This window comes from Leuciscus leuciscus, assembly GCF_965113295.1.
Source record: "Leuciscus leuciscus genome assembly, chromosome: 1".
Classification (NCBI taxonomy): domain Eukaryota; kingdom Metazoa; phylum Chordata; class Actinopteri; order Cypriniformes; family Leuciscidae; genus Leuciscus; species Leuciscus leuciscus.
Window position 1 is genome coordinate 64829001 of NC_138725.1, and position 13589 is coordinate 64842589.

At 40.4% G+C, this 13589-nt stretch overlaps 2 protein-coding genes across 4 annotated transcripts in view; both read left to right on the forward strand.

Annotated features, from left to right (window-relative positions):
* The window catches only part of kcnt2b (potassium sodium-activated channel subfamily T member 2b), a 113860-nt gene that overhangs the window by 73897 nt on the left and 26374 nt on the right, over positions 1 to 13589 (forward strand). For 2 of the 3 annotated variants that reach the window (XM_082179271.1, XM_082179272.1), the window contains exons 15-16: positions 9122 to 9230; positions 11242 to 11298. In XM_082179271.1, the coding sequence (XP_082035397.1) occupies positions 9122 to 9230; positions 11242 to 11298 (166 nt within the window). The remainder of the gene's footprint in view (positions 1 to 9121; positions 9231 to 11241; positions 11299 to 13589) is intronic. The other variant, XM_082179273.1, reaches the window with a different exon arrangement.
* Positions 1 to 13589, forward strand: part of LOC309476355 (uncharacterized protein) — a gene marked incomplete at its 3' end in the record, with an annotated part of 75024 nt that overhangs the window by 5975 nt on the left and 55460 nt on the right. The window lies entirely within an intron of this gene.

The window sequence follows — 13589 nt, forward strand, 5'->3', positions numbered from 1 at the left end:
CCACAACCCTCGGCCGAGGCCCGCGCTGAGCAGGGCGTCGGCTGGTAGAGCGAGAGCGGGACCTAGAGCTGTGCTGCTGTCGCTGCTGAGAAGGTGTGGCGGAAGGCGGGGGCTGATGCTGAGAGCTTCGCGGATTCTGTTTTTCGCGATTCGCTGCAGAACCGGAGCGCTTCGGCAGGAAGTGCTTGAAGGCTTGAGACGCTTTCTGGGCCTCGGTAAATCTCTCCACGAACTCGGAGAGAGAAGAACCGAAAAGGCCAGCGGAAGACAGCGGGGCGTCGAGAAACGCGTTGCGCTCGGAATCAGCCATTTCCGTGAGCGTAAGCCATAGGTGTCTCTCAGCAACAGTGGCGGAAGCCATACATCTTCCCATGGCCTGTGCAGCAGACTTGGTAGCGCGGAGTGTTAGATCCGAAGCGCTCCTCAGATCCGCGATGCAGATAGCCTCCGGTCCCATCTCATCCAGCTTACGGAGGAGATCACCTTGGAAAATCTGCAGTGTAGCCATGGTGTGTAGCGCTGACGCAGCCTGCCCAGCGGCGGAGAAAATTCGCGCGAGCAGCGTCGACGTCATGCGGCAGGCTTTAGAAGGCAACACCGGTTTAGTCCACCGTCCAGCAGAGGGCGGGCAAAGGTGGGTCGCTATCGCCTGTTCCACCGGCGGAAGTGAAAGGTAGCCTCGGTCTTTCGCATTATCCAGGGAGGAAAATGCTGGCGACACAGACGAGCGCGTTCGCGCAGAGTAGGGCGCATTCCAAGCCTTCGCCACTTCTTCATGAAGCTCAGGAAGAAAGGGGGCGGGCTTAGATTCCGGAGAAGTGCGCTCACCAGGGAGGAAGCTACCATCCAGCCGGGTACGAGAGGGGAGTTCCGGTGCAGACCACTCGAGGCCGAGGCTCGCCGCGGCCAGCGCGAGTACTCGCATGAGCTCCTTCTCGATGTTGGCTCTCGTAGTGGGCTTGCGGGCAGGAGGCGCGAGGTCCTCAGAGCTCGCCCAGTCCTCGCTGCCTGAAGCTAGCAGAGAGCAGGAATCCTTCTCTCTCGACGCGGCCTCAGAAATGACTTCCTCTGATGAAGCGGCGGCAGACTGCGGGCGCTGAGCATCAGGAAGTGAAACAGGAGAAGCCGGTGAAGCAGGCGGGCAAACCGGCGAGCTTGGTCGAGCTGGAGGTTCCGGGGCCCGCTGCGAGCGGCGCTTCTTACGGCGCGGCAGCGCGGCGGGGAGTGCAGACTCTGAGAAGGATGCCAGGCGAGTCCGCAGAGTCACCATCGGCAAAAGGTCGCAGTGAGGGCAGCCGCCGTCAGCGAGCGCGAGTGCTGCATGGTTCTCACCCAAACAGGAAACGCAGATGACGTGTTGGTCTCCCTGGGCGAGTGGGGCTCGGCACGAGCCACATGAAGGCATCTTTAAAAAGACGCAGCTCTTTTAGGGGGTGAGTGTCGCGGCGGCGAACACACACACACACACACACAAACAGAGTAATAAAGGATATAGCGCCGGAAAGCGCAGCAGGTACGGCTGTAGAAGGCGGCGTTGCCAGCAGCTTCGAGTGGCTCGTCCCGCTGAAGTGCTTGCCTCAAACGACGCTTGCTTCCTCGTGATCCAGCGATGCGTGAGCTTCGCTGAAGAGATGAAAATCAAGTGAATCAGCCTTCTCGAGCTCCTTATATAGAGGCTAGCCACACCCGTCTCGGCGGGAAATGGCTAGGAGGGCGCGAAGCGTCCTCATTGGCCTGACGTCACCTCAGGCCTCGCTCGATAGGCTTATGCAGTTGCTGCAGAGCAGCCAATGAGCGAGCGAGCCGTCTCGCCATAGCTAAGCACTGCCGCAACGCGCTTTAAATTTTTTGCTTCAGTATTTCGTGAAAAGAGACTTTTTCCCGTAGCGTTTTTACAAAACGCAGTACGAGAGGACTCTCGTAAGAGAACTACAGATTACATTCTTGTATCCCCGCCCACTGACAGTCAGATCGATAGAGGGCTATTAACAGAACAGTTATTGTAAGAGTAGGTTTATCACTGAAAATGTTATTGTAGCCTACTATGTCTACTCTCTGAACAGCATAATGGTAAAAACGGAACAATATTGCAACAGCTTTATTACCTGTACACGACGGTGTTTTGCTTCGGGAGGAACTGACAGAATGGCAGTTTCTTTCAGTTCTCTTTATGTCGGTCACTTCCGATGTCATGTCGAAATGCCGACACTAGGGGTCATTCTTGGTAGCCCCAAGGTAAAATGATTTGCCTTTTATACCTGCATGTCCAGGCCAGGGGCGTGGCCAGGAATGCAAATTCCACACTCCAATTTCATTGGCCTTTTCTGAAGACCTCCGAGGTGTTTGGGATTCCTCATTCCTGCGTAATAATCAAGAAACTTTGCTGCCACCATGAGTGCAGCAGGTGTAATGATATGACGCAGCGCCTGAAAATAGTCCCCAGCTCGGTAACCAATGAGTCCAGCTGGGGACTATTTTCAGGTGCTGCGTCATATCATTACGCTTGCTAGTGCAGCAGGCGTAATGATATGACGCAGCGCCTGAAAATAGTGAGTGCCATGGTACGGCAGCAAAGTTTCTTGATTATTATGCAGGAATGAGAGTATAGTTCCTAGCCATATCAGCCTAGAACAGCCATTCTCAAACTGTGGTCCGCGGACCACTAGTGGTCCGTGAGGGTACTGCAGGTGGTCCGTGGAAAGGCTAAATAAAATATAAAATAATATTTTTTTTACCTTCATTTTACCAGGAAATTCCCATAAAAAAAAAGAAAAGTAAAAAGAATATGTAGGCCTATATTGATATAACATTTTAATTAAATTGTCAAGTTATTGTGTGATTACTAAAATAGCCTAGTGGTGTTCGGCCGTGACATTCAAGTTCAGTGCCGTTAGAACCACAACATTGGTTCGGTGGATAGCAACAGGTTCTCTGAAGAGAAAAGGGCAGAGGCAAATATGTTCTTCTCATTATCACATCAGTGATGCGTTCACAACGGACGAAATTTCGCTTCAAACTTTTGTTTTTACGCGCGTCAATTTAGCTCTTGACGCGCGAATTGATACAAAGTGGTCAAGCGTATCACTAGACGCGGCAGGCGCGAATTTCACATAATCCCTTTTTGAATTTGACGCGCTATTCGCATCCGGTGTGTGAACGCACAGTTAGGCATAGGCAGTTTATATGAAACGAAATGTTTATAAATGGAATGAATAAGGCCTGTTATTATTTAATTTCCAGTTAGTTTCTTGATCTCGCGTTTCTGAAATGTTTTGCAGATGTGCTGTTAAGTGGACAAACTTTTTGAGGACTTGTAAAACTCTGAAGATTAATAATAATAATCCCCTAAAATCGCCAAAGGTTTTGAAATGTTGACTATATTCCAGTGTTCTTATTACTGCATAGATTTCATACTACATTGCTATGGAAATAAGCCTGTTGTTCAAATGAACCTGATTATGCCCTGGGCGCTTGAGTAGCCTAAATAAATAAATTAAATATGTGGCAGCCGTTGTGTGCAGTAAACTTTCCTTTAACAAGCCTGTGATGTGATGACCAGTTATAGTTTTAGTGCTAGTAAGCCTATTTAGAGGTGCAGATTAATTCAGGTAGGACTGTGTGTAGACATATTTATTATGTGTATTATGAGGTGGTCCGCGAAAATTCTTGATTACAAATAGTGGTCCACACACTCAAAAAGTTTGAGAACCCCTGGCCTAGAAAATCGCAACTTTGCATTTTCCGTCGGTCTTAGTACACGATGTAACTACAGAAGAGTCAAGTTTTAAATAGGAAAAATATCGAAACTCTTTGGTCATTTTTTTGAGAGAGAGATGCTAATGGTCCTGTTCGATTCAATGATCTATGCTAAGCTATGCTAAAAGTGGTACCGCCAGACCCGGAGATCGGCTGAATGGATTCGAAAACGGTAAAACTCAACTGTTTAACTCTGGGGGAGTTGTAAAATTAGCCTATTTCCAAAAAAAGTGGAGTATCCCTTTAAACTAAATTATCCTTTTAACAACTATAATCAGAATCAGTTTTATTGTTTGTCAGGGTTCTGTCACTTCTGTCTAGTCTATTTTTTGGTTTTGTGACAGAGCCTTGACACTCCTGTTTTGTCTTGTCTGTGTGCCTTGTTTCATGTGCGGGGCTGTGATGTTTGGATCCCGGCACTTTGGTCACTAGTTTGGCTTTGGTTCTGTGTAGGGATTCGTACATTCATGCTCCGCGTGTTTGTCCTCTATTGTGAGCGCACAGGATGAGCTTTTGCTCGTTCTCGTGTGCTCTGTCTTGTTGTGTGAGCGTGCGGTTTCGAGTTCGCTCGGATCGTACGCTCTTCTGCCTGCATGTGTTGTTGTGTTCTGTGTAGCACGCAGCTTGTGTTTACACTGGCTGTGTGCTTTCGTGTTGTCATGTTTTGTGTGAACACGTGGCTTTTGAGTGTTCTCATTAGCTGCGTGTTCATGTCTCGTTTTTGTGAGCACATGGCTTATGATTTGTTTTACTGGCCATGTGCTTGTGTTTTTGTCATGTTTGGTGTGAGCACATGGCTTGTCATATATGTTTCCTTGTGGCATGTGCTCCCTGTTCATTCTCCTTGTGTTTTCAGTCCTGTGCTGGTTCGTCGTATAACCTTGTCTAACGTCGCCTCATGTTTTATGTTCATGCCAAGTCTAGTCTGTGAAGTCTTGCTACCTGTCTTTTTTCTCCCCATGGGGTAGTTTTTATTTTATTATTTTTTATTTTTTATGCTTAATAAAAGCCCATTGCTCTGCACTTGAGTCCTCGCTACTTTCAAGATAAAACAGAGAAGCAAATAGAAAATAATGAGTATAATTCTATACACATTTTTTTAATCAAAGGTTATATGAGTAGAACATATCAGTTGGTATTGCACATGGGGGTTAAAAAGGTGGCATTGTAGGGTCAGATACAAGCTCACACATCACTTATCTACTGACATAATTCACACATCACCGACACGCATGTATATTGGACATGTCCCCTTTAAGATGGGGTTAATGCGCGTCTTTCTGACGCATTAGTTCAATAAACAACACAACTGTTGTTGTTCTGACACTGCAATCCTGCCTCCATGTATTTTTGATAGCACAAAAGCTACAGCATAAATACCCTTACGAAAAATAAGTTTATTATTAGTATATTAGTACTATTAGTATATTTCTTTTCAACTAAAAAGAAGAAAGCATACTTTCAGTCTACATTTTATATACTTCTCAAAAATATACTTTATGAACTTCTCAGAAATATACTTAATTACACTTAAGTGTACTTGACTTATACTGAGAGAAAAGTCCAAGTATACTTGGCTTGTAGTTGTATTAACTCTTTTGATCGAGTAGCCTATTAAATATACTTTTTTTACATTGTTTTTCATATACAGTCTTATGAAACTTAAATTGTTTGAAAATATTGATTAAAATATTGATATAAAACAGATATGTTTCTAATTCTGCATATCTGAATGTTTGTGTAGGCTAGTCCACTGTTAGTGTACATAGGAATTTACTCTAACTCTACTTTTTCCCACCATTGACTGAATTTTCCAGCTATCCATGTTTTCACTGTTATACGGTAGGGGGCGCTATGACACATCTTCTAGTACAGAATCTCCGCCTCCGGATCAAAATACAGGAGAAGAAGAAGCTGAAACATAATGTGATCATCAAACATTAAACAGCTTGTAAATCAAAACTGCTTAATGTTTCCAAATGAAATGAAGCGTAACCCATGAAGAGAAAACAACTGTGAAGCTTTGCTTTGATAGTTGGACTCGATCTACTCCACCTGTGTTTGATCATCATTCTGAATCTGATCAAGGCGTAGTCTTTTAATTTTATTTTTTGATTTTCTCATCTTTTTTTGTTTAAAATGTTGCCTTTCTTTATGAAACTTACCAACATTCAAGTGTTGATAAAAAAGGATGCATGAAGCTGATAAAATGTTTTTAAAATTAAAGTACAGTTAAAGGTATTTTTCAAGTATAAAAAATAACATTTGAACATAGTAGGCTAGTATATGCCTACTGCAAGTGCAAACATTATATATAAATAGTAAACTATAAGTATAATGTTAAGTTCACTTAAAGAAAACGTGTTGTATAAAACTACTAAACTAGTAGTTTACTGAGAGTACACTAAAAGAAAACTTGCAGTATAAAACTACTAAACTAGTACACTAAAAGAGAAAAAAATTATATATAAATAGTAAACTATTAGTATGATGTTAAGTTCACTTAATGAAAACTTGTAGTATAAAACTACTAAACTAGTAGTTTACTGAGAGTATACTTCAAAGTTGCTACAAGTATTAAAATAGTAAACTATTAGTATACCCATAAGTTCACTTGCAGTACAAATGAGAAACGTAATTATGAACTAGTTGTGCACTTAAAGTTTACTACTGTTACACTTATAGTACACTTAAACATATACTTTTATATACTTCAAGTGGGCCAATTTAGTCCCAAGAGGTATTAAAATAGTACACTTACAAGTTTACTACTCGTACATATTGACATTAGTATACTTACATAATGTATAGTTAAAAATATACTTGAACATTACTTAAGTATACTTCATAAAATGAACTTGAAGTATACTTCTTTTTCATAAGGGTAAATATGAGTTGTACATATTGCGCTCTGAACTGTGTGCAATATGTTCTAGTACATATTTATGCCACCCATTTAACCCCCATGAGCAAAATAAAAAGTAATAAGCAACAAAATAAATAAGAACATTTTTAATAATTTATCAGTGTTAGAAATGACAACAGTAAATACCTAGAAATAAATAGACAAAGCATTGTTTTATCAAAACAATATTTTGTCAATAACATTAGACAACAATAAAAAGAACAAAGAAAATGTTAGAAATGACTATTCAGCAGAAAATAAAAACAAAAATTTTAAAAAGTAAATAAACTACAAATAGACAAAATGTCTGGCAAAACAATAGTATGTGAATAATAACACAATTTATTTATATAAAATAGTAAAGACAATGAATACAAAAAACAAAGTCTGTCAAAACTATACTATTTGAATAACAACAAGATTGGCAACACTTTATTTTATGTTTGGCAGAAACATAATAAAAATACAAAACAATAATAAAACATTAAATAGACAAAATGATGCCAATCAAAACCATAACAAAGATACTAGTCAAAAAGAAAAAAAAAGAAAAATGCCTTTAGTCAAATAACTCTTTATTTTAGCTTCAAAGTTGAAATTTTGCTAAATTGTTTCACAGAGAACAATCAGTCCTTCTCTCCTCCTGATTCTCCTCATTTCATAATTTCACCTTCAATCTTTCTTTGTGCCTTTGCCTACGCATTTCTCTGAATTGACTCGGGTTATTCAAACAATTGGAGCATTCTTCTATCCTTAGGCGAGTAGCATATTTGAATAGATGTCAGTAAAATCTAGCTATGTCTATGTGCTGTTTTTTTTATGGCAGCACACATTTCACATTGTTTTTGCTACTCAAATCCACTCTGAGAGAAAACATAACATTGTACTAGAGCAAAATAATAATTTCTGACCATACTCTGTTAACTCATCCACCCTAATAAATCCACTGAGTCGTGCATTTTGTCTAATTTTATACCATTCGCTATTTAATTAAATTCAGTGCAGGCTTGGACAGAAGATAAAATATAAGGAAAACCAACAACAAAAAAACTCTCAAAACAAATGACATAAAGGACTTTTTTTATTTACCGAATCCGAGGTAAACCGGAGTCAATGTTTTCCTCAATGCTAATGCGATTGTATTGACTCATTTCCCTAATTAGCAAAATTAGTAAATGTGTTTTCACTCACCGCTAACAAGCCACATGAAAATTGCACTCCATCCACGAGACAGTCATTAGTGCAGTGCCTGCTATTTTTCCTCCGGATGAACGCATTATTACTATGGGTACACTTAAGTATTCAAAAACATCCTCTTTTGCCCCCAGTTTTTTCTAAGCTCTTTCTGTGTTTTTTCTGGTACTTTTGCTGGCATTTAAATGGCAGTGGAGGTCTTAACCTGATGTGTGCTCACTCATCTGTGTTGATGGCGTTTAAGAGAGCCGCTGTTTTGAGCATGGGAGTTAAAGGAGCTTGAGATCTGAGGAGTTGTCTTATTTCACACTCTGTTAATGGCATCGAGAGCCTTTGACCCCTGCGATATGTGTCTTTGAAAATCAAATGCAGGGAACTGGGATGTGCAAATGGGTTAGCAATACTAATCAGGAGGGATGATGGTTTTAATTAATGTTCTGGTGGGATTGCTTTTCTGCATGCTATATTAGTAGGGTTCCCATGGTCAGATATTAGAACAGTTTGATTCGATTTACAGGCTTGGTAAAGTCATGGAAATTTCCATAGGACACATTAAATTGATCAAAAGTGACAGTAAAGACTTTTATAATGTTTCAAAAGTTTTCAGTTTCAAATAAATGTTGTTCTTTTGAACTTTCTATTCGTCAAAGAATCCTGAAAAAATGTTATCACGGTTTTCACTAAAGTATCCGCATTTTGGGATATCGAATAAAAAACACTGAGATAAAAAAGCCGAGATGTGCATAAATAAAAAAAATGCACATAAAAAACGTATGCGCTCAGTTTAGGTTGATATTTTTTATCTGATAAGAAGACACAAAAATAAACAACGATGGAAACACAATTACCGAATAAATCCTTTGCTGCGCTCGGGCTGTGATTGGATAATTGGACTAACCAGCAGACGAATCGCATCACATTATCTCAAATGTTGGTTTGATCAATCTGAAATGCCTATATTTAATATTTATATCAGGAAGTCTCAAGCGATATGTCTGTAAATATGTTAATTTATTTTTAGTATACTTAGTATGAAATAAATGTATTTTAAAAACATTTTGGTATAGTTTTTGTCACAAGGGGAGTTAAGGACCTATCAGCCTGCGCCATCTAGAGTTTCACGACAGAACTTTATATTATTTTCTTTGGTAATCAATACAATGTCAATTTAGGTTAGATTATGTTGAACATTCTTTCATAATGAAAATACATTCATAAACACAACTTTTTAAGAATGAATATTTCTCCTGTGTTCTTATTTTGCAGACCATGTGGTTTGTGAAGAAGAGTTTAAGTACGCCATGTTGGCCCTCAACTGTGTGTGTCCTGCCACCTCCACCCTGATCACCTTATTGATTCACTCCTCGAGAGGACAGTGAGTATAAATCGTCCCTCTCTTACTCACTCACTTCTAGTAGCCTGGATTTTGACTACAGCATTAAATCTAACCAGATTGTATCTTATGAACTTAAAGGGATAGTTCACCCAAAAGGAAAATTCTGTCATCATTTACTCAAGTTTTTCCAAACCTGTTTGAATTTCTTTCTTCTACTGAATACAAAAGAAGATATATGTTGAAGAATGTTGGTAATCAAACAGTTGAAGGGCCCCATTGACTTCCATAGTATTTTTTTTCCATACTATGGAAGTTAATGGGCCCTTTTAAGGTGCCAATTTCACTGGTGAGTTTCACGTGAGGGTGAAAGATTTCCCCACACAGATTTCACTCATTTTCAAGTTGGTCATGAGAATTTGCTGTACTGAACAACAGAAAGCTGCTTGGTTTGAAAGTGTCTTCTTTAGAGCTGTGCTTTATACATCGCTATGATATTATAGACCATTAGGTATAGTAGATGTCACACTTACATCACTGCAGTAGTGCGCACACTATGGGGACAGAAAAACAGTGGTAAGAAGTGGGCAAAATCCATGGAATAATGTAAAAAAGGATTGTGCCTTTTGGATGTCGGAATCGGAATACAAAAAAAAGGTCTTCATTTTTATAGGATACCGTCGTCGAATATGCCCTTTGAAGCTCCAGTAAACGCAGACGTTTATGTTTGCAAGCCATTATGCTGCTTATGCTGCTAAATTACCCTACCCCTACTATTAAAGGGGCCATGAATTGAGAAATCAAATTTCCCTTGAACTTTTGACATATAAGAGGTCATCATACAATAAGAATATCCTGTAAGTTTCAGAACTGAAAACGTTCAGCTTTTATTAAACAGCTTTTATTAAAATCAAGCTCAGAGAACGACTCGTTTTGGAATTACCGATTTATGACGTCATAGATGGGTGAAAGACGGCCTCTACAGTATCAACGCCTACTTCTACATCATTACCACTGAAGCCCCGCCCACTGATTTGTAAATGACAAGTAGTAGGTAAATAACAAAAGTGACCCTAACACAATGCTCATCACTGCAACCTTTCATGCCACGATCCAAATATAATGCTATAATCAACACTTTTCACGATTAGTTACCTTTGAGAGCTGTAATAGTAAAAATAGAGTTCCACTGTTTCATATGCAAAGATGTCAGCCAATCACAGCAGTGGGCGTTTACACTGAAGTCACAACAGACACTGCCCTTCAAACAGAGCGTTCATTAACGCAATAAAATAATGCAGTTCATGGCCCCTTTAAAGCATGAATTTGATATAAATAATAGATCTGCATAATATACTCATATGCAGTTCATAGAGGGCATAATATATTGGCCCTACAGTTATAGCATGAAATAATATTTAAACCTATAACATTTATATCTCAAAAGTCTGACTTTTTTCTTGCAACTGTGAGTTTATATCTCACAATTAAGATTTTATAACTCACAATTGAAGAATTTTTCTGAGTAAAAAAGTCGCAACTATCTCGCAATTATCTTTTTAATTGTTTTAATTCTGTGGCTTCCAAAGACTGCAGAACTGTCACTTAACTGCCACCAGGTAGGCTCCGCCCACAAAACACATCATTGCTGTTTCGCTGTTTACCAAAATGGTCTGCACATCGCTACACTATTTACGCCTGCAAAATTTTGCTGACAGTTTGCTAATGTGATAGCACCTTTAGACAGGAAGAGATATTTTGACTAACATTGAAAGTGACCAACCACATTTGTGTGCATTTTTATCTGTAATATGTATTTTTGAGGGTAATACATCAATAAAACTTTCTCCGTCTGGTTCTCTGTAAAAAAGATATTAGTGGCATTTTTGATGTAGTACAGATGTGAATTTGCTCTTTTGAATATATTTACACAAACATGATGTCTGAAATAGAACACAATGCCCTGTAGATTACAGTATGTGCTTGTGCTGCTTCACAGATCTCTCTGCATCAGTGAGATGTTCCGATTAACTGTTTCATTTTTTATTATCAGAACAGCATCTTCAGAGGCCTTCAAGCAGCGAGCGGGTGTCTTCCAGCCGCTCAACAGGTCAGACCCACCGATTGTAAAATATTGACGCATACACATCGATACACACAGTGGCAAAGATCCCATAAACTGTGAATTTATCTCTGCGTCATGCATCCTTGTTTCTTCACCTCCTCCATCTTAACACTCCCCCACTCCCTCTGGTTCTCACCTTCCCTACATCTTCCCCGCCATTCGCAGGGATGTCAGACACATCAAGCAGTTTTTATGTTCTCTGCCCATCTGTAAGATAGTTTTTTCCCAAGCTGAACTGCAAGCTGTGAAAACATTTGGAGGACATGTCAAAGGAAGAGTTCACTCAAAAATATTAAATTCTGTCATCATTTACTCACCCTCATGCAATATTTTCTTTATGTTTTGGACCACAATGGAAGAAATTTTGAAGAACGTCCACACTGCTTTTTCCCATAAAATAAAACTGGATGGGGATTTATGCCGCCAAGCTCCAAATTGGACAAGAAAGAGAACATGAATTTTATTTTTAGGTGATTTGTTCCATTAAATGGATAGTTCACCCCAAATTGGGTTAACCATTATTTTAAGTTGTTACAATGTTATTACACAAATAAGTACTGCGTTATTAATTAACTGCATGTACTTAGTGTTAAACGTAGGGTTGGGTTTTGGTTTAGTTTGGCTTAGGATTAGCTACTTGTATATATGTAGAATTTACTGTTATTCCTATGGCAAGTACATTTAACATGAAAAATGAAAATTCTGTCATCATTATCTCACCCTCATGTCATTCCAAAATACTTTTGTTCATTTTCAAAACACAAATTAAGATATTTTTAATAAAACCTGAGAGTTCCCTTTCGAGTGAGAGCTCACACTGTGTCGTCTAGAGGACACTATGGGGAATGCCTCCAGCATGACAGGTGTCAGGAAGTCTAAACTCGATAGTTGCATTGGCTGGTGACAGCCTATGACGCCATTACTTGTGCGACCGTGAGTATAAAAGGGTGCCTGAGGAACACGTCATCCTCTTCTTTGTCTTTGGGATCCGTTTGTTTGAAGTACGTGTGAAGGAGCATACACTTTTCGTTCTCGAGGGAGCTAAATGCCTGCGTTGTGAGGATTTCTCAATGAAAGGGATGTGCATTTGGGTAGGATGCCTTTGACTCTTTGAAGAAGCTGGATGTGCTAGTTATGATGCATTTGAGACTGACTACATGAGACAGGTAAGAAGCTTTTTCTTTCTGTTTTCTCCTGAGGGGATAGTAGTTAGCTTTTGCACAAGAGCGTTCGACTCTCAAGGAAGTTGAAGTCACTCATAGCAATGCATTCCAATCTGACGTTTGAACTAAGCGTGCTTGACTCTCGAGGAGGTTAAATGTGTAATTTTGCAATGCGGTTGATGTTATTGGTTCCATCCAGGCTTGACTCTCTCTTGAAAAAGATAAGAGTTGAGCTCCTGCACTCCGAGGTTCGTGTCCCACGGGCACCACTGCGGTAGACAGGAACGAGTGTTAGGGTTGTGGGTGGAGCAAGGGAGGAGTCAAACAGGAACTTTTCATTTTTGGGCTGCTCTTTTTGGCTCAAATATTGCTACTGCTCAATGTGTTGTTTCTAATTCTGAGGAATTAGGGGCAGAAAGAGTTTAGTAGTAATTATTATATACATTTTGGAGTTGTGGTTAGTTATTACCTGTGCCACGAACAGAATGAGATCTGGTTTGGTGGTAGCCTGGTTAAAACCAGACCATTCTCAGTAGTAACTGAGTTATGGTCTGGCAAAGCTTCATTAATAACTCATTTCCAAATAAAAGGGGCGTCACTAACGGACGTCGCTCAAATGCCTCTGGGCACAATTGGATAGACCTAAAACCAATCAGAGCGATCGTCATCGTGTAAAGCCATATGCTGCGTCCCAATTCGCCTAAGTCAGTGGTTCCCAAAGTGGGGGTCGCGGGACCCCCGGCGCAGGGGTCGCGAGATGATTTCTTTAAAAAAAAGTGGAAAAAATATATAGGCCCTATATATTTTTGTTGCAATTAATTTAACCCTTTCGCACGTACGATCACACCGGGTAGATTTTCTGTTTGTCGAGTAAATCTCAAAAGGTTATCCGCCACACTGGCGGGTGAATGTTCATACCAAAATATGAAATTTTCAGCGCGCACGAGCTCTTCTGCCTCTAAGAACGAGCAGAGAGAGAGAGAGAGAGAGAGAGAGAGAGAGCGCGAGAGCGCGAGAGCCCCGGCCGCGCGCGCGCACTCACTATTCAGAGCGGCCCAGCGTCAAGCTTCCCCATACTTTTTGACAAGCGTCCTTGACAGGGCGGCCAGAGCT